Source organism: Paramormyrops kingsleyae, chromosome 2 (genome assembly GCF_048594095.1).
Source record: "Paramormyrops kingsleyae isolate MSU_618 chromosome 2, PKINGS_0.4, whole genome shotgun sequence".
NCBI classification, from domain to species: Eukaryota; Metazoa; Chordata; class Actinopteri; order Osteoglossiformes; family Mormyridae; genus Paramormyrops; species Paramormyrops kingsleyae.
The window spans coordinates 32,510,697-32,531,956 of record NC_132798.1 but is presented as its reverse complement, the minus strand read 5'-3'; the positions used below and the strand labels follow the sequence as shown (position 1 = coordinate 32,531,956).

The 21,260-nt window shown below is 54.3% G+C and overlaps 1 protein-coding gene across 7 annotated transcripts in view; it reads left to right on the top strand.

Annotated features, from left to right (window-relative positions):
* fbrsl1 (fibrosin-like 1) overlaps positions 1 to 21,260 on the top strand; it is a 196,596-nt gene that overhangs the window by 53,814 nt on the left and 121,522 nt on the right. For all 7 annotated transcript variants that reach the window (XM_023812306.2, XM_023812309.2, XM_023812308.2 and 4 more), the window contains exons 3-4: positions 14,938 to 15,039; positions 17,857 to 17,892. In XM_023812306.2, coding sequence (XP_023668074.1) covers positions 14,938 to 15,039; positions 17,857 to 17,892 — 138 coding nt within the window. The remainder of the gene's footprint in view (positions 1 to 14,937; positions 15,040 to 17,856; positions 17,893 to 21,260) is intronic.

Below are 21,260 nucleotides of genomic sequence, written 5' to 3'. Positions count from 1 at the left end.
CATTCATTTTGTTGTTTTGTTTTGTTTTACTTAGTCTTAAGCGTCCTAATGACATGAAGGCTTACCCATTTACACAGCTTGGTGTTTTACCATAGCGATTCAAGCTGGGCTCCTTTGGGGGTTGGGGTGGTTTCCCTTGTCCATTCAGCCCGAAAGCACGGTGCTTCTCTGACAGGCCGCAGTGGTCAGCCACACAGCTGCAACGGCTCCCCCTGTGTCTGCTGCTGAGATTGTCCATGTTACGCACTAGAACGCCGTCCCCATTCCTGTTCGTTAGCTGGCATCCCTCTCAGGGACTTGCGGTGTTTTGATGGAGGATCAGAACTCCTTCGCATCTCACCTGCTGGAAATTTATTCCTTCTTCCTGTCCAAACACAGTGTCTCATGTAGTCTCGCTCTAAATTGCAGCAATGTGAGCGTCTGTGAAGTGTCCCTCCTCCCTCCCTTTCTACGGCACACTGTGATCGCCCCCCCCCCCCAGCATGGAGGTTGCATAGATAATGATCTATAGTCTGCGCACAGTGGAGAATGTGCTGCATGTATGTGTCCGAGAGTCAAATTAAAACATCAGGGTCAATAAAGTAATTGGATAAATTGAAGGCCTGCCCCAGTGCTCACTGGTCGTGTCAGTTTGGTGGGCCCCATCTCGTACGTATTAAAGGAGATTAACCGTGGCACTGATGAGATCTTATCACTGAAGGAGGTCTTTTATTCTCCGTTTCTTCAGTTTTCGCTTGTTTTTTTTTCTGTGGTGCAACACTGCCCCCTGCTGGATGAGAGCCGGCATGCCGTGCAAAGCTGGGGGGGGGGGGGGGATGGTAGAGACCTAAAGTTAACACTTTGCCTCCCCACATTCCTGCTAACACCCCCGCCCCCTCCACACACACACAGACAAGCCTGTTGTCCACTGGGGGTCACTGTTCTTTTGAACAACGCAGTGACTGGGGTGTTTTTTCCCCCATTTCGAGGGTCGTCTTCGGCGCGTTTATGCCACAGAAGTCATCCGAAGATGATATTTATCAAACGAGGCCGCTGCCGCGTGTGCGGGTGAAAGGGTGCCGTCTTTAAACCCCCAGCCGTCTCATAATGTGACGAATCTGTGGTGTCAGGTTCGAGTGAGTGAACCGGGTCTCTCCCCTGAAGCGTTCCACGCGTCTCTGCAGCTTCCCATGTGACTGCAGCTATTTTTATTGCCAGGCTAAGAAAGACCCTCCTCCTCCTCCTCCTCCTCCTCCTCCTTCTCCTCCTCTGCCTTTGTCTGTGGGCCCTGCTTCTTGCTGAAAGGATCCATGTATAGAGGTTGCCTGCAGCTCCACTCGCATCCTACTGCTCTAACAAAAACAGCCCTCTTTGCAGTTTCAAGGGGCTATCGGTTACAGTTTGGTCTTTGACTTTGAGTCATGCTTCAGTTTCTGATATGAGGCAGAGTCAGTAGCTGGTCCCCCCCCCCCCCCCCAATGTTATGAACTGTGGCAGACCTGCGGTTGTTCAGTGAATCATCTGTCGTCGTCTGCCTGTGCTTATGCGACGCGCACGTCTTGCACGTGCGTGTGTTGCCTGGAATCAGGCGTGTTGTAATGATCGCTGTGACCCGGCCCTGCTGGAGCCCTCCCATGGGTCTCTGGGACGTCTAGGACATGGTGTGGATGAATGAACGTGTGATTTAATGTTAGGGGAAATGACTGAATAAAGAGAGATCACTCTGGTGTGACATTTGGTTAGCGAGGAACCATGAATTTTGCAGTTTAAACATTATATAGCGCCCTGGTGTGGTGTTCAGGTTTTAATTACATTAAGGATTAGTCTTCTGTAGCCTCCCTACCCAAGAAGTTGTGTCAGATGGCCAGATTCTCATTGGTTTATTTTTAATTCTGTATATTTTTAAGCTCTTCCGTGGTTTCCCTCTCTAACCATGAGGCCTCAGACCGCTCTTTAAGCCAACTGCTTATGGGAGATCGATGCCTTAACCATGGACATATTTGGCTGGACGGGGCACTGACTGCCTGGCCAGACTCACACTTACTACCAGACTTCTTGGCGTCTCACTGGTCCAGAGGGATCGAAGCACGGAAGAGACACTGAAGTAGGTTACGGAAACTTCTGCTCCAGTTGGGGGGAGGCAAATCCTTCAGTCAGCATCACGAGGCACCCTGAATGCTCAACGCCACATCAAGGACACACTCAAAGATGGCACACTGACAGACACCAAGGCCAAACTCAAACGATTCACCAACGGACACCGAGTCCAGACTCTGAGACTGCTCACTGACGGACTCCGAGTACCGACTCTGAGGCTGCTCACCGACGGACTCCGAGTACCGACTCTGAGGCTGCTCACCGACGGACTCCGAGTACCGACTCTGAGGCTGCTCACCGACGGACTCCGAGTACCGACTCTGAGACTGCTCACCGACGGACTCCGAGTGCCGACTCTGAGACTGCTCACCGACGGACTCCGAGTGCCGACTCTGAGACTGCTCACCGACGGACTCCGAGTACCGACTCTGAGACTGCTCACCGACGGACACAGCAGGCAGACACAGCAATGCCTCACTGACAGCATAACGGGGGGGGGGGGGGCAGACAGGAGTAGAAGTGATTGTCCATCTCGTCACCTCGAGTGTATCCGAGGAAAGCCGCCCCCCTTACTCCGGGATCATCCATCAGGAGCGTTCGCGGTACGCGTGCGACATATCGACTTCCCTCTGAGCAGCGATCAATCCGCCGCCGTCGTTATCCGTGGGAAATGTTTACGGCCGGCCATAAAGTACCCGATGGAGGAGGGGAGCACAGCACCCAGTAATCCCACTAAGTGAGCAGTATTTCCGATTGCTGCCAGTGTCGCGTACATGCTGGGCCATAAATGCACCAGTTAATTTTGGGCCGTGACCATGCCATGCCCCCCCGCCCCGCTGCCGGAGGGGGGTTAGGGGCAGGTGAATGCGTCATGTTCACCTTGGTGGCTCGGCCAGACGTAAGCCTGGATATTAAGGAATAATGAAGCAGAAATACCCATAGGTGTTAATATTCAGCAATACAAAATCCATTATGCCTTTGAAATGTCTGATTAAATCTTGTATTTCAGCAGCACAACGCCGTTAAAGTAAAATACTAGATTGCCCGATCCTGTTCCCAGCCTAATGGGCATACAAGCTACAACAGGCTGGTGGGACCAGTAACATTGCCCTGAGACCTCAGGCCTGGTTTCCCATCAATTCCCGGTGTCCCCGAAGGTAGGACATCACCCTGTACCCTCGGAAGCTTCTCAAGGGCGCTGAACCCCGTCCGCCCGTTTTAAAGCTCATGTGGGGGAATTTTAAGCTGACAAACGCCGTGGTCCAGAACGGTCACACCCAGCATGAGACCGGCACATCTGCAAACCTCCAGGGTGGCTTTTCGTTAATCTCATCAAAAATAACTCAATGTTAGGAAGTTATTTCCTGGCTGATGGAGCTTTTTCGGAGGATGCTGCAGAAACACTCGTCGTACCCCCATGAATATCTGTTGTGATTTTTACTTACCCTGAATACTGCATTCAAAACAGGCCAAGATTTAGTCCTGGAACCCAGTTAAAATGATTGCACAAGATCTGGATTAACAACGGTGGAGTGCCAGGTGGGGGGATCCGTCCGGAGCTTGGCGTAATTGGAAGTTGCCTAGGTTACGGTGCCCCCGCCATCACTGGCGGAGATCCGTCACGCTGACGTCCGCCCCCTTGCACGAGAGGAGGCTTCCTATTAGCCGGTCTGGTGCCTTGTCACGTCTCTGCCAATGTACCACCAGCCGCATCCCATTGACATATTGACTCCAAGCGTCAGGCTGGTGACATGGGTGGGGGTAGGCGGAGGGGTGAGGGGGGGGTGGGTGAAGAGCTCGACATTCAGTTCGTTGTAGCGGTTCATCGTTTGTCTCTCCGAGTGTCATTTTATTTTTAGATGCCACTGCAGCTGGGATTGGTTAATCACTAGCGCACATCGATCACATCAGGTCGATTCCTCTGGGGGCCTTGACCACAGCCTCCGATACGGCAGGGACCCGTCTGGTTTTCCAGGAAATCGGGTCAGGCGGTCGGGAGCGGCAGCCGGGTCCAGCACGATGCAGTGACCGCAAGCACGAGTCGCTGCAGTGGACAGATTTCTGGTCGCGGCGGAGAGTTCCGGAAGACCTGGGCTAACTTCTAAGAAACCGACTCAGCAGAGTTGAGCGAAACTTTGGAGAAATATAAAATAGGAAAGTCTGCGGTCAGCGGCAAACCGGCGGGACAGGGATGGGGGGGTGGGGGGGAGGTTAAGGCTCTTGGTGCCCTAGATATGAATCAAGCACTTTATCTGCATTATAGAGGGATAAGGATCCTGTGTTCAATTAAAGGAGGCAGATGATATCTGGACTAGCACAGACAAAGGGGTGGGGGAGCTGACGTGCTCCCCTTTAACGGGACACCAGTTCTTGTAAAACCTTTGTCTTCTCTCCCAGCAATCAGCCTAATTATGTTCAGCGAAGTGCTCCAATTAAACAGCACTGTCAGGCGGCAGCTGAGCGCCCCTCCCCCGGCCATCGTCCACACGTCTGCAGTTCACCCAGCCGGATTTTCTCAGTGACACCTCGCCAACTACCGCTAATGGGCTCCCAGGGGGGTTTGTTGGGGGGGGGGGTCAGGTCACCGTGGCTTGTGGGAGACACCCGCTGGGGAGTGTGGGGGTGGGATGGTGGTATAGGGATGTCCCTCTGCATAGCACAGAGCTACCATGGAGAAGGTATCATGATAGGAGGCCCCCAGGCTGGTGTCAGCCTGTCGATGCTGACAGTGTGACACTCTGCTCGGTGACATCACGCCCTTTAAGTCACCGACAGGGCGGACGCCATCAACACGGCAGGTGCCCGCGCCGAGGGAGATGGGCCTCCATGGCAGGAGCGAAAGACAGCCTCCCCGAGTGAGGTTAGGGGGGCGAATACGCTCAGTGCAGCATGTGATGCCGAACGGGGCAACGTCACAGGAGCTCCCAGAAGCTGCACGGTGAGGACATCACTCTGAAACGCAAGAAGCACCAAGGGGAGGTGTCACAGTAATAAGAAGGAATGGAGGACCAAGAAATACCCCATTTGTCGGCTGCGTAAAGAATGACCTTTGACCTCCCTGGCCTGTTAGACCAGCTTTCCACACTCACACCACACAACTACCTCATGGCCTCCCCATGAAGGAGTGCCCACTGATAGGAGTACTGTGCTACATGCTGGGGGCCAACATGGCACCCCCCCACCATGGCCCTGTGCTAACCCTGCCTGATCTTTGCCCCAAAAAAGACACAATTAAAATGATTAGACCCATCTGGGCCTTTGGCACTCACACGGTTATTTTTAAACACATGTGGGTCAAGTCTGTGTGTCCTTAGTGTCCCATTGTGTAACTGAACCTGCATGACGTAGGAAGTTTATACAGCTACACTCAGAGGGTGTTAATGGCATTAATTAATCACCGTAATCAAACACCACGGTGGCAGACACCAAAATGGCTCTTTCATTTTCAGGCTCCGTGTGTTGGGGGAAGCCAAAGGGCATTCGGGTACGGTTTGGGGGCCTGATGTTCAGAAACCCAGGCTGGGGAAGCTACTGTCATGCCCGGAGCACAGTATCAGCAGAGTGCTCACAGGTGTCGGGGATGGTGGAGAGAGAAAGAGTTTAAAAGCATAAATGAACAAGCCGGTATGAGTGCTGAGGCCCAGCATTGTGTGACGCTGCAGAGCGCTGTGAGGTACAGTATGAGTGCTGAGGCCCGGCATCGCGGGGCACTGCAGAGTGCTCGGAGGTATGAGTGCAGAGGCCCGGCATCGCGGGGCACTGCAGAGCGCTCGGAGGTATGAGTGCTGAGGCCCGGCATCGCGGGGCATTGCAGAGCGCTCGGAGGTATGAGTGCTGAGGCCCGGCATCGCGGGGCACTGCAGAGCGCTCGGAGGTATGAGTGCTGAGGCCCGGCATCGCGGGGCACTGCAGAGCGCTCGGAGGTATGAGTGCTGAGGCCCGGCATCGCGGGGCGTTGCAGAGCGCTCGGAGGTATGAGTGCTGAGGCCCGGCATCGTGTGACGCTGCAGAGTGCTGTGAGGTATGAGTGCTGAGGCCCGGCATCGTGTGACGCTGCAGAGCACTGTGAGGTATGAGTGCTGAGGCCCGGCATCGCAGGACACTGCAGAGCGCTGTGAGGTACAGTATGAGTGCTGAGGCCCGGCATCGCGGGGCACTGCAGAGCGCTCGGAGGTATGAGTGCTGAGGCCCGGCATCGTGTGACGCTGCAGAGCACTGTGAGGTATGAGTGCTGAGGCCCGGCATCGCAGGACACTGCAGAGCACTGTGAGGTATGAGTGCTGAGGCCTGGCATCGCGGGGCATTGCAGAGCGCTCGGAGGTATGAGTGCTGAGGCCCGGCATCGCGGGGCACTGCAGAGCGCTCGGAGGTATGAGTGCTGAGGCCCGGCATCGTGTGACGCTGCAGAGCACTGAGGTATGAGTGCTGAGGCCCGGCATCGCGGGGCGCTGCAGAGCGCTGTGAGGTATGAGTGCTGAGGCCCGGCATCGTGTGACGCTGCAGAGCGCTGTGAGGTATGAGTGCTGAGGCCCGGCATCGCAGGACACTGCAGAGCGCTGTGAGGTATGAGTGCTGAGGCCCGGCATCGCAGGACACTGCAGAGCGCTCGGACTGCATGTGGCGTCTGCCGATTGGGCATTTACAGCCTCTGTACTTGACCCTCCCATCCTCTGGGAGGCAGGCAGCCAGCCTTCATAACCAGGAGAGCGGTTCCCAAACCACAGGACACCAGACGGCACAATATTAATGGTCAAATATAATAACCTAATTTGTTAAATTAATTGGGTTAATTTACAGATCATTTTGCGTTTGCCTTTGCAGCAGCATTAATCAAATATTTGAGTGCGGTTGATAGTTTAGTCCACAGATGGTTGTACAATTAAGAGACATCTGTGACCGTGATTAGGCTGTTTTGAATTTGTTAATGATAAAGGTGAGGGGGGCTTATTGGCCAGCGTTGTGTCTCTGCACTAAATTCGTCACATCACCATTTGCTTGGCGAAAGACCTCACCTGGGCTCTTCATCAAAACATCAGCTGCTGCCTGGGAAGTTGCACCCATATGGTGAATTTTATTTTTGCGATAAATCTGACGAGGGCTGGAATTATGCCGGAAATTCCGCCAACCCGCATGGCCCAGGACAGGCTGTCCCGGTATATGCCTCATTTTCCATTAAATGTGGGCCACGATACAAAGGATACCAAGAGTGACAGCCTGTATCCCATGGTACTTTGCGGTCTACCTGTTTGTTTTGCTAGTCTAATATGACCAAAACTGTTTCTCAGAACAAAAAACACTAATTATTTTATCGGAGTCTGTGTGCAGGTCCAGATGTCCGATCTGAGAGCTGTACCTCCCTCCCAGCCATCCAGTGAAGGAGATGTGGGAGTGTGGAGTCCTTCAGAGTCCCATGACTCCTAGCTGTCTTCCGCAGCTCCTTTCCCATTTACCCCATGTGCACTGGGAGCAGTGGTGACGGTCACCGCATGGCTCATTTGTTTTTTTTGCACACTGATTGGCGAAAGTGGACACATGACCCCACCCCGTGAGTTACCATTTCCTAGTATTGATTTACGTGCAAGTTGATGCCTCTTGTTTGAATGATGAGAGTCTGCTCCAGCGTGGCAGAGCCTGCTCTCTGGGCAGCTCCGGACATCTCAAGGTGTCCAAAGGGGCCCTGTGACAGGCTGGTGTCTGCACCAAGGCCACTAGCCCTTAGGTGTGACCAGCCGTATTCCAAGGCCCTCCTCAGTCACTTACTCCTCCACTCCAGCATGGGGTCACGACCCCACCCCGATCCAGCTGCTCTCCCTGCCTGAAGTCCTGCTGTTTCTCCATTTGTTTCATATGATCTGTTTATTGTTGCTCAGGTTAAACAGTTATGAGGAAGTTTATTCCTGGTCCTGAATCATGCTGACCACATTAAATCATCCCGCTGTTCCCCGGCCTTCTCACCATGGTCTCTCCTCCCGGTGAGTCGGACTGGACTATTTTAAAGCCCTTCCGTTATCCCCGTTGCCCTTGAGGATGAAATCCTTCCGCACTCTCACTCGCTTGAGAGCATCCGCCATTATGGCAGAGAGCCTCCTTTATCCACTTCAGCTACTCCGGGTGGGCTGTGTGACACTATGTGCAGATCCGAGCTCCCTCCTTTCCTAGGACGGCTGCCCCCGCGCTTTTCCCACTGATTTTCCTCCTCCCCCACCCCCATCCGTCCTCGTTTTGCCCTAACCCTGCGATGTCGGAGGCTGATCCCGGTCTTGGTCAACTCCAGGCTGGTGCTCGCCCCGCGGTGTGGTTCTGTGACGCATGTTATTGCCGGGCAGAGCTAGCGTGTTCCTGTGTCACCTTCGTTCACGTGTTCCTGTGTGCAGGTTCACACCCGTGTCAGTGGGCTTCAATGGGGCGAGGGGCTGTCCACCATCTCTCCTTCTCAGCCAATGACATGATATTTAACAAGTCACCCATGCCTACGGCTCACTATCCCCACCCCTGGGGGTGTGGTCCATTAAGACATTGGGTTAAATCCCATGTAAGCTCTGTAAGTTGCTGTTCCCCCCACTGGCCTTTTCCGAAGAGATGGGTGGCTGTCAACCCGACCGAATCTGACCGCAGTAACCGTGCCAGGATTGGGGTGGGTGGCGAAGCCCCTTGGATGTGTTGCACTTCTGCATCTCCTAAGGAACTTTTTTTTTTATCTTTCAACATTCATCTCCAGATGATTTGGAAAGCATGCTCTGCTTTTCTGGTCCTTTCTGCGGGCCTGGTGACTGCCAACAGTTCTGACACAGAAACGGACCTAAAGCGGAGGTCCACTTCTGTCCGCTGCCTGGCAGAGCTTAATGTGGTGGCTTCTTCCGAACCTGCCAAGTCTGAGAAGACAGACAGTGAGAGCGGGCCTGTTTCATCTCTGCAGTGCATTGTGGGTACGGTTCTTTTTTGGCTCTCCCTCCCCCCCATTTCCGTCGACTTGGCGTCTCTAAACCCGTCCAAAAAAACATCAGAGGCGACTCGTAGCCGTTTGTGGGAATGTGCTCACAAGCGAGACATGAACAGACCCCCCCTACCCCTCCCCACCCCGGCCTTGTTTTCATTGTGGCTTTTGTACGTTGCCTCCAAACGGTTGACAGAAGGCAGTTTTTCCATGGTTGTGAGGCGGGTAAATGATTTCTGGGGAGTCTTTTAATGTCAGCCCCTGACTCCAGGCAGCGGGCTTTCTCCTAACGTGGGCCAGCCACCCCCCATAAGACCTTCCTCTGGTAGAAATAAAATCTAAATAATAAAAGTTTCTCTACTGGCTTTAATGTGAACATAAGCGGTGTATTGATTTGCGCTACTGTGGGGTCTTGTATTTTTTCCTGTATCTGTTGGGGTAGGGGGCTGTTTTTGCTTTCAGGGGGTGTGTGTGCCCTGCTGACACCATAGAAACAGCCCCCTACAGGAACAGACTTTTTTTTAGGCCTCTGTGGGGCTGTCAGCTGTCTGGGTTGATCACCGTGAATGTTTCTGCCCGCTCAGCAAGATGGAGGTGTTTTCACTGTGAAGATGTGTCTGGGAGCCACTGCATTTCTATGGAGTCCAGGCCATGAAGTGCAGCTTTTAGCTTCCAACAAGGCAATGTGATCGTCTAACCCCAACCCGCTCATCAGAGATCCACAGACAGTCCATATTTTTGCTCCCTCCCAGCTTCTGGTAGGAGCAAAAACGTTGCCTGTCTGAGGGTCTCCGAGGACTGGTTTGTGAAATACTTCCCCAAATGTCTCAGAAACAAGCCGGATTGAATCCCTGGAGCTGTGTGTGCTCCTAACAGTCTCCCTGATGTTCTGGACTTTTCTGTAAATGCCCCCAGCACCCACCCCACGGGCGTCGTTTCACCTCATCATTGACTGGGGGTGATCTATTAAGTACCCCGTGTTTAATAGAGAGGATCGGGCCCTCATGGGTTCAGTGGGACATTCTTGAGAGGCATTTTTGCGGGCTCTGAGTTGGGCTTGGCCTGTAGTGTGTGTGGGTCTGCTGCCATTTCTGTCTGCATGTGTTGCTTTTACTGGCTTCATTCTTTTCCATCAACGTGTCATATAGGTCACATTTCTGTTTGAAAGTGCACGTGTCTGGAGATTTCCCGTCCATTAGCCTCGTCCTGCTGTGGGTTGATGCCACTGTCCATGTGATCCGATCAAACGGGATCGACCAGGCCGGTTCTAGGCGATGACGAGGGGTTCGCGTTTCCTGATGCTAGTTTCTGGCACAGGTCAGCGATTCCCTGAGGGCCCCTTCTTTACTCACCATGACCCCTTTTAAACTTCTGCAGCCAAGTGAGGAAAGTGGTCACGCTTCAGTCTGTGCTACTGCTGTAATAATGCATAGTAAATTTAATCTGCCTGTGATTCTGTCCTGGGCTCCTCTTCATTTTAATTTCAATCTTGATAGTGGTGAGTTCTTTTTTAAAGGGGCTTACACACAGGCCTGCTGTCACATGCATATTTTTCAGGTAAAAACAGCTGCAGGATCCAGCTGTTTGTTCATTATAATGTTAGTTGTATGTTCAGAACGTTCAGTGATAACATTGCTGCCCCCATGGGCCCAAAACAGAAATGAGCTGCACTTCTGCCGCGGCCCGTTTCTGGAAAGCAACTCTGAACTGAGGTGGCGCTCTGCTGTTGGAAGGATACGCGGAGGGTGACAGGTTTGAAGTACCTGTCCCAGACCGCGAGTGTTACGCAAAAGCTAAGCTACATTTAAAATGAGCCGGAGCACGCAGCACGGCCTTAAGCAAACCGCCTCAAACACACCGTACTGCCGGCCGCTCTCTGTCCCCCTGTCTGGGGTGTCCCCCTCTTGTTTTGCGTCCTGAATGCAACACTGGGGGCCTTTTGACTTTGAAACCCTGGATCACGGGGTGGGGGCTAATGGACACGAGGAGGGCATGGTCTGAATGCAGAGCCCTTCATGGGACACCCCTGCCTTAATTCAGAGTTTCGGCAGGAAGGTGCTTCACAAGTTTGACACACCACTGCATAATTTTCACATCAACTTGTGTGCACCTGGCTGGGGGGGGGGGCTGAGCACTGCAGCAGGTTTGTGGTTTCCAAGACAACAGACAGGCAGCAGTAGTGGGGCCATCTCCTCATGGGGGGGGAGTGCTAGCCGTCTGGGGACATGTGGTAATGGGTGGGTTGGGGGAGGGACAGCTCTGCTCTAATTACTCTCTCTAACAGGCATGGGGGGAGAATCCTGCCCCCCTCCCAGGACAGGTGGTTTGAGAAGGGGGGGGGGTCCCATGTAGAGGAGCAGGTGCTCTCTCTGGGAGGCATATGGCCGTGTGATTGGGGAGGTGGGAAAAGATAGGCCAGGGGGGCCCTCGGAGGGATTTTATCCCAGGGAGGGCCTGTGGTTTCTAATATAGGAACAGGGGTCTCCCTGGGGGGAGGGAGGTGTTAAAGTAGGTTGGCAGGATTAGCAAACACATCCAGGCCCCTGCAATCATCTCATGCTTCCCCAAAGCTAATTCCTGTTTGTGCCTTTCGATTGATCTCATTCACTCACCAGCCATTCCAAAGGCCGCTGTGTCCGACTCAGAGGGCCGGGCTTAGGGTGGGTATGGGGCTTGGAGCTGAGGCTGGGTTTAGGGTGGGTATGAGGCTTGGAGCTGAGGCTGGGCATAGGGTGGGTATGAGGCCTGGAGCTGAGGCTGGGCTTAGGGTGGGTATGAGGCTTGGAACTGAGACTCGGCTTAGGGTGGGTATGAGGCTAGGAGCTGAGACTCGGCTTAGGGTGGGTATGAGGCTTGGAGCTGAGGCTGGGCTTAGGGTGGGTATGAGGCTTGGAGCTGAGGCTGGGCTTAGGGTGGGTATGAGGCTTGGAGCTGAGGCTGGGCTTAGGGTGGGTATGAGCCTTGGAGCTGAGGCTGGGCTTAGGGTGGGTATGAGGCTTGGAGCTGAGACTCGGCTTAGGGTGGGTATGAGGCTTGGAGCTGAGGCTGGGCTTAGGGTGGGTATGAGGCTTGGAGCTGAGGCTGGGCTTAGGGTGGGTATGAGCCTTGGAGCTGAGGCTGGGCTTAGGGTGGGTATGAGGCTTGGAGCTGAGACTCGGCTTAGGGTGGGTATGAGGCTTGGACCTGAGGCTGGGCTTAGGGTGGGTATGAGGCTTGGAGCTGAGGCTGGGCTTAGGGTGGGTATGAGGCTTGGAGCTGATGTTGGACTTAGGATGGATATGAGCCTTGGAGCTGAGGCTGGGCTTAGGGTGGGTATGAGGCTTGGAGCTGAGACTCGGCTTAGGGTGGGTATGAGGCTTGGAGCTGAGGCTGGGCTTAGGGTGGGTATGAGGCTTGGAGCTGAGGTTGGGCTTAGGGTGGATATGAGCCTTGGAGCTGAGGCTGGGCTTAGGGTGGGTATGAGGCTTGGAGCTGAGACTCGGCTTAGGGTGGGTATGAGGCTTGGAGCTGAGACTCGGCTTAGGGTGGGTATGAGGCTTGGACCTGAGGCTGGGCTTAGGGTAGGTATGATGCTTGGAGCTGATACTGAGCTTAGGGTGGGCATGGGGCTTGGTGTTAGGCTTTTCGTTAGATTCAGCTGTAGGCTCCTCCTTACAGATGCAGCACAACATATTTTCCCTCCATGCACTCAGCATGCTCATCAAAATCACATTGGTTTTATTTTCTCCATCCGTGTCAAGAGACGCAGCAGCACAAGTCAGTGATTTGCTCTTCCTCAGTGGGGACCTGCACCCAGTGGCAGGGAGGGGAGGGGTGGGAGGAATTAATGGAGGCGCTTTAGAACTTTTTAAAAATGTGCCCCCGTGTTGTGTGTGCGAGTACATTACGGCACACATGAATAATACATGGTTAAGACGCTTAATGGATGTGCAGGGACTCGTCTAAAATAAAAAGCAAAATCCATTTGGTCTCCCCGAAGTAAACGTAATGCATTGTCCTTGGGCTAATTTTCAGCCAGGGGCTCTGGGTGTGCACTGCAGAGGTGGGGGGTGGCCAAGGAACAAAGCCAGGGGCCGTCTGCAAACAGCTGCCTCTCCGGGGCCGGCGCAAAATGAAGGCAGATGAATCAATTTGGCCTGTGGCCCTCAAGTGCTCTTCTGGAGGCCCCGGCCGGCGCGGCAGATAATGAGCCGATAGATTGAGCCGGCGCGACGCGGCCCGGTGACGGTGTACCTCCGAGCCGCCAGGCAGACGTCTCCCCCGGCGACGGTGGCCCGTCTGCCTGGGTTAATGGGGGTGAGGGTCCTTTGCGCAGGACACTTTTCAGAACAAATTAGAGGAAGGATCCGTCTCCTTGACGCCCCCCCCCCCCCCCACCCGCCCCCTCTGCAGAGCCGGGCCCTTTCCATGGCGAGGACGCGGTGCAACCAGCCTGAGCGGCCACCTGCACTAATGAGGCCTGACATAGGGATGCTTCCTGAGCAGAACCTCGAGGGCTGCGGCGGCTGGGGGGGGGGGTCATGGTGGGGTGTGAACGCGAAGCCCTAACGGGTCATCATGGTGCCCCTGTCAGCATGAAAGCCAGGGGAGCAAAAGACCTTTAAAACAAGACATCCCCCTCCTGCCCCCGGCCCTCTGCCCCCGGCCCTCTGCCCCCATGCTCTCCATTTTATCCAAGCGGGCGTATCCCAAGTGATCCATCCGACTGGAATATCCATATCCGTCACCAGTGTGGGTCATGCCATCTGTGCCGATGAGAAGGACCCGCATTCTGAGGGAGCTCAAGGCCCTTAGGAGATCATTCCCCAGCCAGTGGCCTGGCCTTGCAGCCCAACCACCAGGTGTCGCTCTTTCCAACATGTTATTCCTGGGAAATAGCCGACATACCACACCCTAGCATGTTGACAGTGACCCCACGGCACGGACGTCTCCAGCCCTGAGATTCTTGCTCTGGTCGTAGTTCGTTTTAACACAGGCCTGAAAGCAGCAGACTGTAGAGTAAACACTTGTAAAGAGGATGTTATTTAATGCTGCTGTTAATTGGACCTTTACTTTTGATCGATAATCAGTCCTGATTAGTTACTCCAGCTAAGTATGGAGGACTGAAAGGTTTCTCCTGGCTATCAGCCTTAATTATCCTGAGTCAGTGTCCTGTAAACAGAGCTACGGGTGACCTGCAGCTCGTCAGCCAGCCAGCAAATGGCGCCTCACGACCGGGGTGTCAGAAGCGAGTCTCAGCAGTTCCTTTCAGCGGCGATTAGCATGAGCGAGGGCCTCCGTTAATTCTGCATGCTGCATCCGCACCGTCACCCTTAATGACCGGCGGCCGCAGAACTCGCCGTTTCCTTTGTGGTCCTTGTGCTGTTTCTCGGCGATGTGATGGCATTACGAAATGTCAGAGCTAATTTATTTGTCCAATCACCAGGACCTGCCTGGTGTTCGTTAGCATAATTAAGGGGAATCGTGTCCATTTGGCTCGCCGCTGCTTGGCAGAGGGGGCGAGCAGGCGGACGCCCCCCACCAGGTGGCCTCATGCCGGACCTGTCACATCGCCGGATGACCCTTTTAATTTTACCCCGCCGGGGGCCGTAATTGAAATTTACCGGGAAAGGTTAATCGCGGAGGCGATCTGGCTGATTTACGGCAGGGATGCCGGTGACGTGGCTCGTCCCATGCCAGGCTCATCGCATGCCGGGCCCGTCCGCCCCGCTGCAGCTGCCCAGCTCTGTCACGCCGCTGATTAATGCACAGCCGCCAAACGCGAAATGTGAATGTCAGAGGTCACGACCTTCAGCCACTTCTGGGCTTCCCATGCTGGGCTTTCAGAGTCGTCACCCAGGAAGATTACAGGGGGGTGATAGAGAAGTGGGGCTGGAGCTTTTGAACGAGGTGTTTACGACCCCCCCGCCCTTATTTTTTCCCCGCAGATGAAGGTGTTGGGGGTCTGCCCAGGGAGGAACAGCGGGAGAGAGGCCCTGCAGGAGTGGAACGGGCCCCAGCAGAGCGACTCCAGAGAGCCCCTCAGCGAGGTGAGCACCCACCACTGCTCAAAAACCCACACCACACTAATCACATGAGTGCCCCCCCCCCCCACCCCTGAGGAGAATTTACACTGTTCTTCTGTGCTGGCTGTCCTGTCATGGGACAGAGGTGAGGAGGGGACATGGGACAACTGCCATCAGGGTTAGCCCTAGATCCAGGGAGCAGAAGCGCCTAATGAAATACAGCTGTCCGTCTCTCTGCGGTCAAGTGTCGAGGTCACTCTATACTGCCCAGGCCACCTGACCTTGTATGGCTTGGGACCTTCCCGATTAACCCCCCCCCATCTCATCCATATGCTAATTGGCTCAGAAATTAGAAATATGAGAAGTTTTTCTGGAGATCCCGGTGGGGGGGGGGGTGTGTTAGCCTTTATTGACCTAACAGTAGATGGGGGTTGAGGGGCATTGGCATACGGCCCCAGAATTGGGAGTGCTGAGCACTAAACCTTCCATGAGTCAGTCTGCCAGGGGCCGCCCACGCAATCGGCAGTCTGATTGGACGGCTAATTCGCTGTCGCGCGCTGGCTTGCGAATAGGAGGAGGGCAGGGCCTCTCTTTACACTAACCTGTTAAAGATGGTGTTTGGGAATTCTGTAGGAAATATGGTGGGAGTGTCTGCCTGTGGGAGGGTGAGGGGCGGCATTTGGCAGATTAAAAGGGACGTTATGGTTAAAATGATGTTTCCTGAAAATAATGCGTCGTAATAATGCGTGTTGGATATGGGGAGGTACTCTGGTCATCAGCTAGGTGACGTCCATCTGTCTGTCCCCTAGCCACCCCCAGCCAAAAAAAAAGCCAGATCGCCTCCTTGCTGGTTACATTTCAGAAAGCCTGATTTCGACTGTCAGCAGATTTCCTTCGAATTATTTGTACGGCGGAGATAGTTTTGGTAATTTACATAAAATTACTGCGAGTGGCCCAGCTGTTGTATGTGACAAACCCCCCCACCCTCCCCGCCGTGTCATCGGAGTCGGCTTTAACCCTCAAGCGATGATGGAGCTAAAAGGGATTTGTGTGGGACTGCAGGGGAGGAGGGAGATAGCTTACAAGCCTCTCCAGCGTTTTTAACAGCGAAAACAGGGATTAGTTGAAGCAGCTGCGCATCAATTAACATCGCAGGAAATGCGGCCTTCAGATGGAGCCTGCAATCGATGGTTTGGGGGGGGGGGGGGGGGTGTGATGGGGAGGCTGGGGGCGGATGAGGGGGAGTGCCCAGGGCAGGAACGGGGCGGGTGCGAGGTGGGGAGGGATTCAAAGCACTCTGATATGAAAGAGCCCATGGGCCCCATTTGGGCCCCAGGGACATGCTCCACTGCACTCTGATTGGCCCTTTGAACCCCCCGGGAAAGTGGGTGAGTCGTGCCCCGCCCCTCCTGTCACTGCCAGGGGAGCAGGGCGTGGAAGCGGGAGAAGATTAGACCCTGGGTGAGGAAACATTTCTATTCTCCAGGGCTGTTTAGTTAACCCTGAATAGCTGGTCGACCCCCCCCCCCCCCCAATTCTCTTTGTGGGACAGCTCCCTAAATCCTTTCTGAACTCCTGGGTGCCTCCCAGGCCCATAGAGACGCCTGCATACAGGCCTTTAGAGGAAGCGTTTAGCTGAGTCCTGACCCTGCGGCTTAGGGGCTCATCTAATGGCTCCTCCTCCTTCAGCCGAACAGAATCACACGAATTGTCCTTTATTGTTATTTAAATAAGTCTCGTTCGTGGACAAACTTCTGCTCGAGTCATTAAGGATGATTCCGGGCTTCCCAGTCCGAGGTCAAACACGGTGCTCTCGCGTTGCCCCGCCCCCGTTGCCCCGCCCCCGTTGCCCCGCCCAACACACTGAGGGCCTTCTGACGCTGAGGGGGGGGGGGGGGTGCCTTTACCTGGCACAGTGTGGGTGAGTTCAGATTCTGGTGACGCCGGCATGTTCATAAGCGGCTGAGAGCAGAGGGGGTGGGAGGGAAGAAGGTGCCGGCCAGGATAATGTGGAAGTGGAAGGAAGTGAATCCTTCAGAGAATAGGGTGGAAATTGCCAATCAAAGCAGGAAATTAAGGGAAATAGGAAAGGGGGGGTCCCTGGTTTTCTGCCTGGGGGGGTACTTCCTGTAGCCCTTCCCTAAGACTGCAGACACATCCTGCATGTCTGTGCTTGGTGCTGGGCATCACATGACCCCCCATTATGACCCCCCATTATCTCTATGCGAAAAACTCTAATCCCAACAGTGACGACTGTAACCCCAACCTACACCTAACCCATAAATAACCAAACAAAAGACTTTTGGCATAATTTTTTGTTTGCAGTAACAGATTTTTACAAAATTGAGTTTCCCCTTGGGAGACCAAATAAAATGGTCCCCACTAGGTCATCATGAGATGTTATAATGTAATATATACAATCCCCCCCCCCACACACACACACAGACACACACAGGCGCTCAGTGGCCACATTATTAGGCACACCGTAAGACCCGCTTCTGCCTTCAGACTCGCTTCCGTGGTAACCTTCCTTTCTCTGCTCCCCACGGCCGCACTGGGCTGTTATGTTTGCACTTGTGGTCTTCCTGTGCGCTTTAATGAGTCTGCCCATTCTGACCTCTCTCGTTAACAAGGCGCTTTCAGCCACAGAGCCACCGCCGTCTGCTCCACCGTTCTGCGTTAACTCCAGACACCGTGGTGTGTCTGAAACCCTCAGGAAGGTGGCTGTTTCTGAGCCCACAGGGGGCCCAGATGGGTAGCGCAGGGGGGTGAGACTCCTGCTGCCCATGCTGCTCGGGGAGCTTACCACTTCTCTCTCTCTCTCTCTCTTTCCGCCCCCAGAGCTCCGCCCAGTCTCTGTCCGGCCACGGCTATTCGGTAAGTGACCATCTCGCGCTGCCGCTATCTGCCAGCCGTCGGGTGTGTAGATGGATGGATAGGAATGCTGGTCTCCGTGTGCTGATGGGTTCTGAAAATCCTGGTGCCTGCACCGTCTGTTAATGACGACATTCTGCTCAGTTAAGGAACATTTCCTGGGATCACTGTCATGGCTGATCAAAGGTGACGTCTCTGTACCGCTCTGCGTTCACGCCAACTTTACCGACCATCACCGACACACGGGTTGTTGTATTGAATAGGCTGCCATGGATCGGCCTTTTCATTTATGACGCTGTAAAAAGCATTCGTCTGTGCAGGAGTACCAGGGTTTGTCAGGGTTCCATGCATTTGGAGTTTGCATGTTCTCCCCATGTCATTGTGGGGTTTCCTCCAGGTACTCTGAGTTCCCCCCACAGTCCAAAGACATGCTGAGGTTAACTGGAATTACCAAACTGCCTGTAGGTATGCTTGTGTGAGTGTATGGTGTGTGAGTGAATGGTGTGTGAGTGAATGGTGTGTGAGTGTGCCCTGCGATGGCTTGGCACCCCATCCTGGGTTGTGCCCATAGCCTCCGGACCCCCCACGACCCTGAATAGGATAGGCAGTTTCAGAAGATGGATGGATGTATGGATGTGCAGACCTTTGGAGGCATTTAACATGAGTGTGAAGTGAAAATGTTGTGGATGGAGCCCTTTTCTTCAAGGCTGAGAAAAATAAAGAGGGAAAGAGGTGGAGGAAATGAACAGACAGTGGAGGGGGGGGTTGTCTGCCGGGGTCAGGCGAAGCCGCTCCTTGTTGTCATGCCGTCGCCCCCACCTCGGGGCGCCCTAGGACCTGAACCAGGCGGGGTCCTCGCTTTGCTTTCTCAGGGCACCAGGCGTTTTATCTGTTGGTCTAGGGGCCGTCTGGCGGGGTGAGAAGGGCATACGCTGGCAGGAAGCTTGCTGGGGGGGGCTGGGGAGGGGGGCGATGGGGGGAGGGGAAGACGAGCGAGGTGTCACAGCTCGCAGAAGACTGGTTATCTGATGGCTAGCCTGGCGGCCAGATCTCCATCTCGAGCCCCACTTCTCAGAAAAACATCAAGGGGGGTGGGCTTATCTGTCACCAAGTGTGTGTGCGTGTGGGGGGGGGGGTAATCTGTCAACAAGCGTTTGTTGGGTGAGGGAGGGGGGAGGAGGAGTGAAACGCAAATCTCTCAACACTGTTTTATCGTTGTGAGCGAGCGTCTTTTACATTCCTGGCCATATGGCTCCTCCGCCGTCTGCAAAGGTTCACAGCGACACCTACGTCGCAACTCAGACGCGCCTTTTCCTACCGCCGAGTGCCTCCGCATAAAAATAGACCTTCTGCATGCATAGACAGCTCCTCCCTGCCTGGTGTGTCTCTGTCTGAGTTAGTCTCGTTTATGCTGTAGCTATCAGGGACAGAGTTAGCCCGGCGCTCCGATTAATTACCAGCGTGTTTGCATATTAGCCTCCGACTCTGTTGTTAAAGCTGAAGTCGCGAATACACCGTGTGTTTATAGCTGCTGCCAGGTATGACACTCCTCCCCAGTTCCCCAGCCCTGCTCATTCCCAGGATCAACAGGTCGAGAATTTTGTTGTGAGATTTTCACGGCAGGAGAGGTGTTGGGTGCTTTGAGAGCATGTGGCGTTTAATAGGACGATGAGGAGCTTCACCCCCCCCCCCCCCCAGTTATGAAAGCCTTTCAGTAATATAAGATAACAAGCCAGCATGTAAACATCATAAACAGGCAAGCGGAAGGATTCATAATAAGGTGTCATACAATTAGCATCAGCCGCTAAGCATTTAGCATATGGGGAATTAAAGGGCCTTTGATGGCGTTTGTCTGATCCACGCAAGTTGGATAGTCGAAGGCACAAAGCCGGCTTTCTGTATATCACCTATATTATACCTAATTAATGATGCAGCTGCTGTCAGAGTCACACACAGTCCTGTCACCACCTGGCTGCCGCCACGACGCTCAGATCTGTCGCTGTCGGGGATCTGAACAGACTCGCTGTGCGAGGAGCGATTTTCGGTGGTGACTAAGTGGGTGGTGATTAGGTCACCGGGCCCGGCGGAATCGGCGGGAGCAGGAGTGAGAAGCTTCTGGAAAGAAGTAGTGAATGATGGAAGAATATTCAGCGCTGGGGGGGCGATCTGCGGGGTGTCGGTAGATGATTCAGGTGGATGACAGAGCTCGCCGTCTCTAATTCCCCTTCCTGGCTAAGGGTGTGGGGTGGGGGGGGGGGCAGTCTGAAAGGAGTGTTAAGATGTTAAAAAGGTGTCACAAAGGACTCCAGGGTCGTGTCTTTCAGAGGTAATTGGCTGGAAGCTGAGGACATCTTGCAGAAAGATGTGGGGGCAGTGCTGTCATCCTCTTTGGGTGGGGGGGGCTCTTCTCTCCCGCTGCTCAGCGACAAACAGGATGTGCTTTCCTGTCTGGGGGGAGGCCGTGTGCTCTACAGCACATCGGAGCAGATTTAGGTGGCTGGCATTTGCGTAGAAGGCGTCATGGCCTCTCGGATCTCGGGCAGAGAGTATCTTAAATGGAGCCATTTCGCCGCTCCATCACCTGCCCGCTTTATGACAGGGCTGTGCCCCAGGCCCCGTGATTCATCTCGCCTCTGGAGATAGCCCTAAACGGCCAGCGAAATGTCAGCGCGGCACGGCGCGCCTATCTCACCGCCCATCTCTCCGGCGGCCCTCAGAGGCTGCGCCTCTCAATAAACGGCCCCCTTTCTCTGAGATGAAGCGATAGCGCCCCCCGCAGCGAGCTGCCCCCGGCTGCAGACGCCGTTTCTGTGATAAGGAAGAGCTCCCTTTTGGTGCTGCCTGCAGGTTCTGGAAAATGCCGTCAGCTCTGACACATCTAAACGCCGGTTTCCATCGGCCGCATGCTGTCAGAGGCGTTGAGGTCCTCAGAAGATGTTGCATTTCGCCCCCAATCCCTTCTGCCGCCCTTCCTTCAGTTTCCCGTGCGGCCGTAGAGGGAAGATGAACCAACTGTCTACCATTCCTCCATTTGTAGCTGTTTGCATTTTGGTCTGAATGTAGGAGGTTGTGCATCTTTCAAACACAATGATATTGTAGCCGTGTACAAACTTAAGCTTTCATAAGAGCACCTCGTGGGCTGTTTCAGACAGTGTGTCCCACTCGGACTTTGTCCTCCCACAGCATGGGCGTGCCCCTCCCCTACATTGTCTCCTGTGCCCCTTCATTTGCCAGTATGCTGCAAAGTATCCACGTGCTGGTGGCCCCTACACACAGTGAAAATTAGTAAAGGAGGGCAGCAGACCAGCGGGGTGGGGTCAAAGGGGCGGGGCCAATGCAGCCAGCCAGAGGGGCGGGGCCAATGCAGCCAG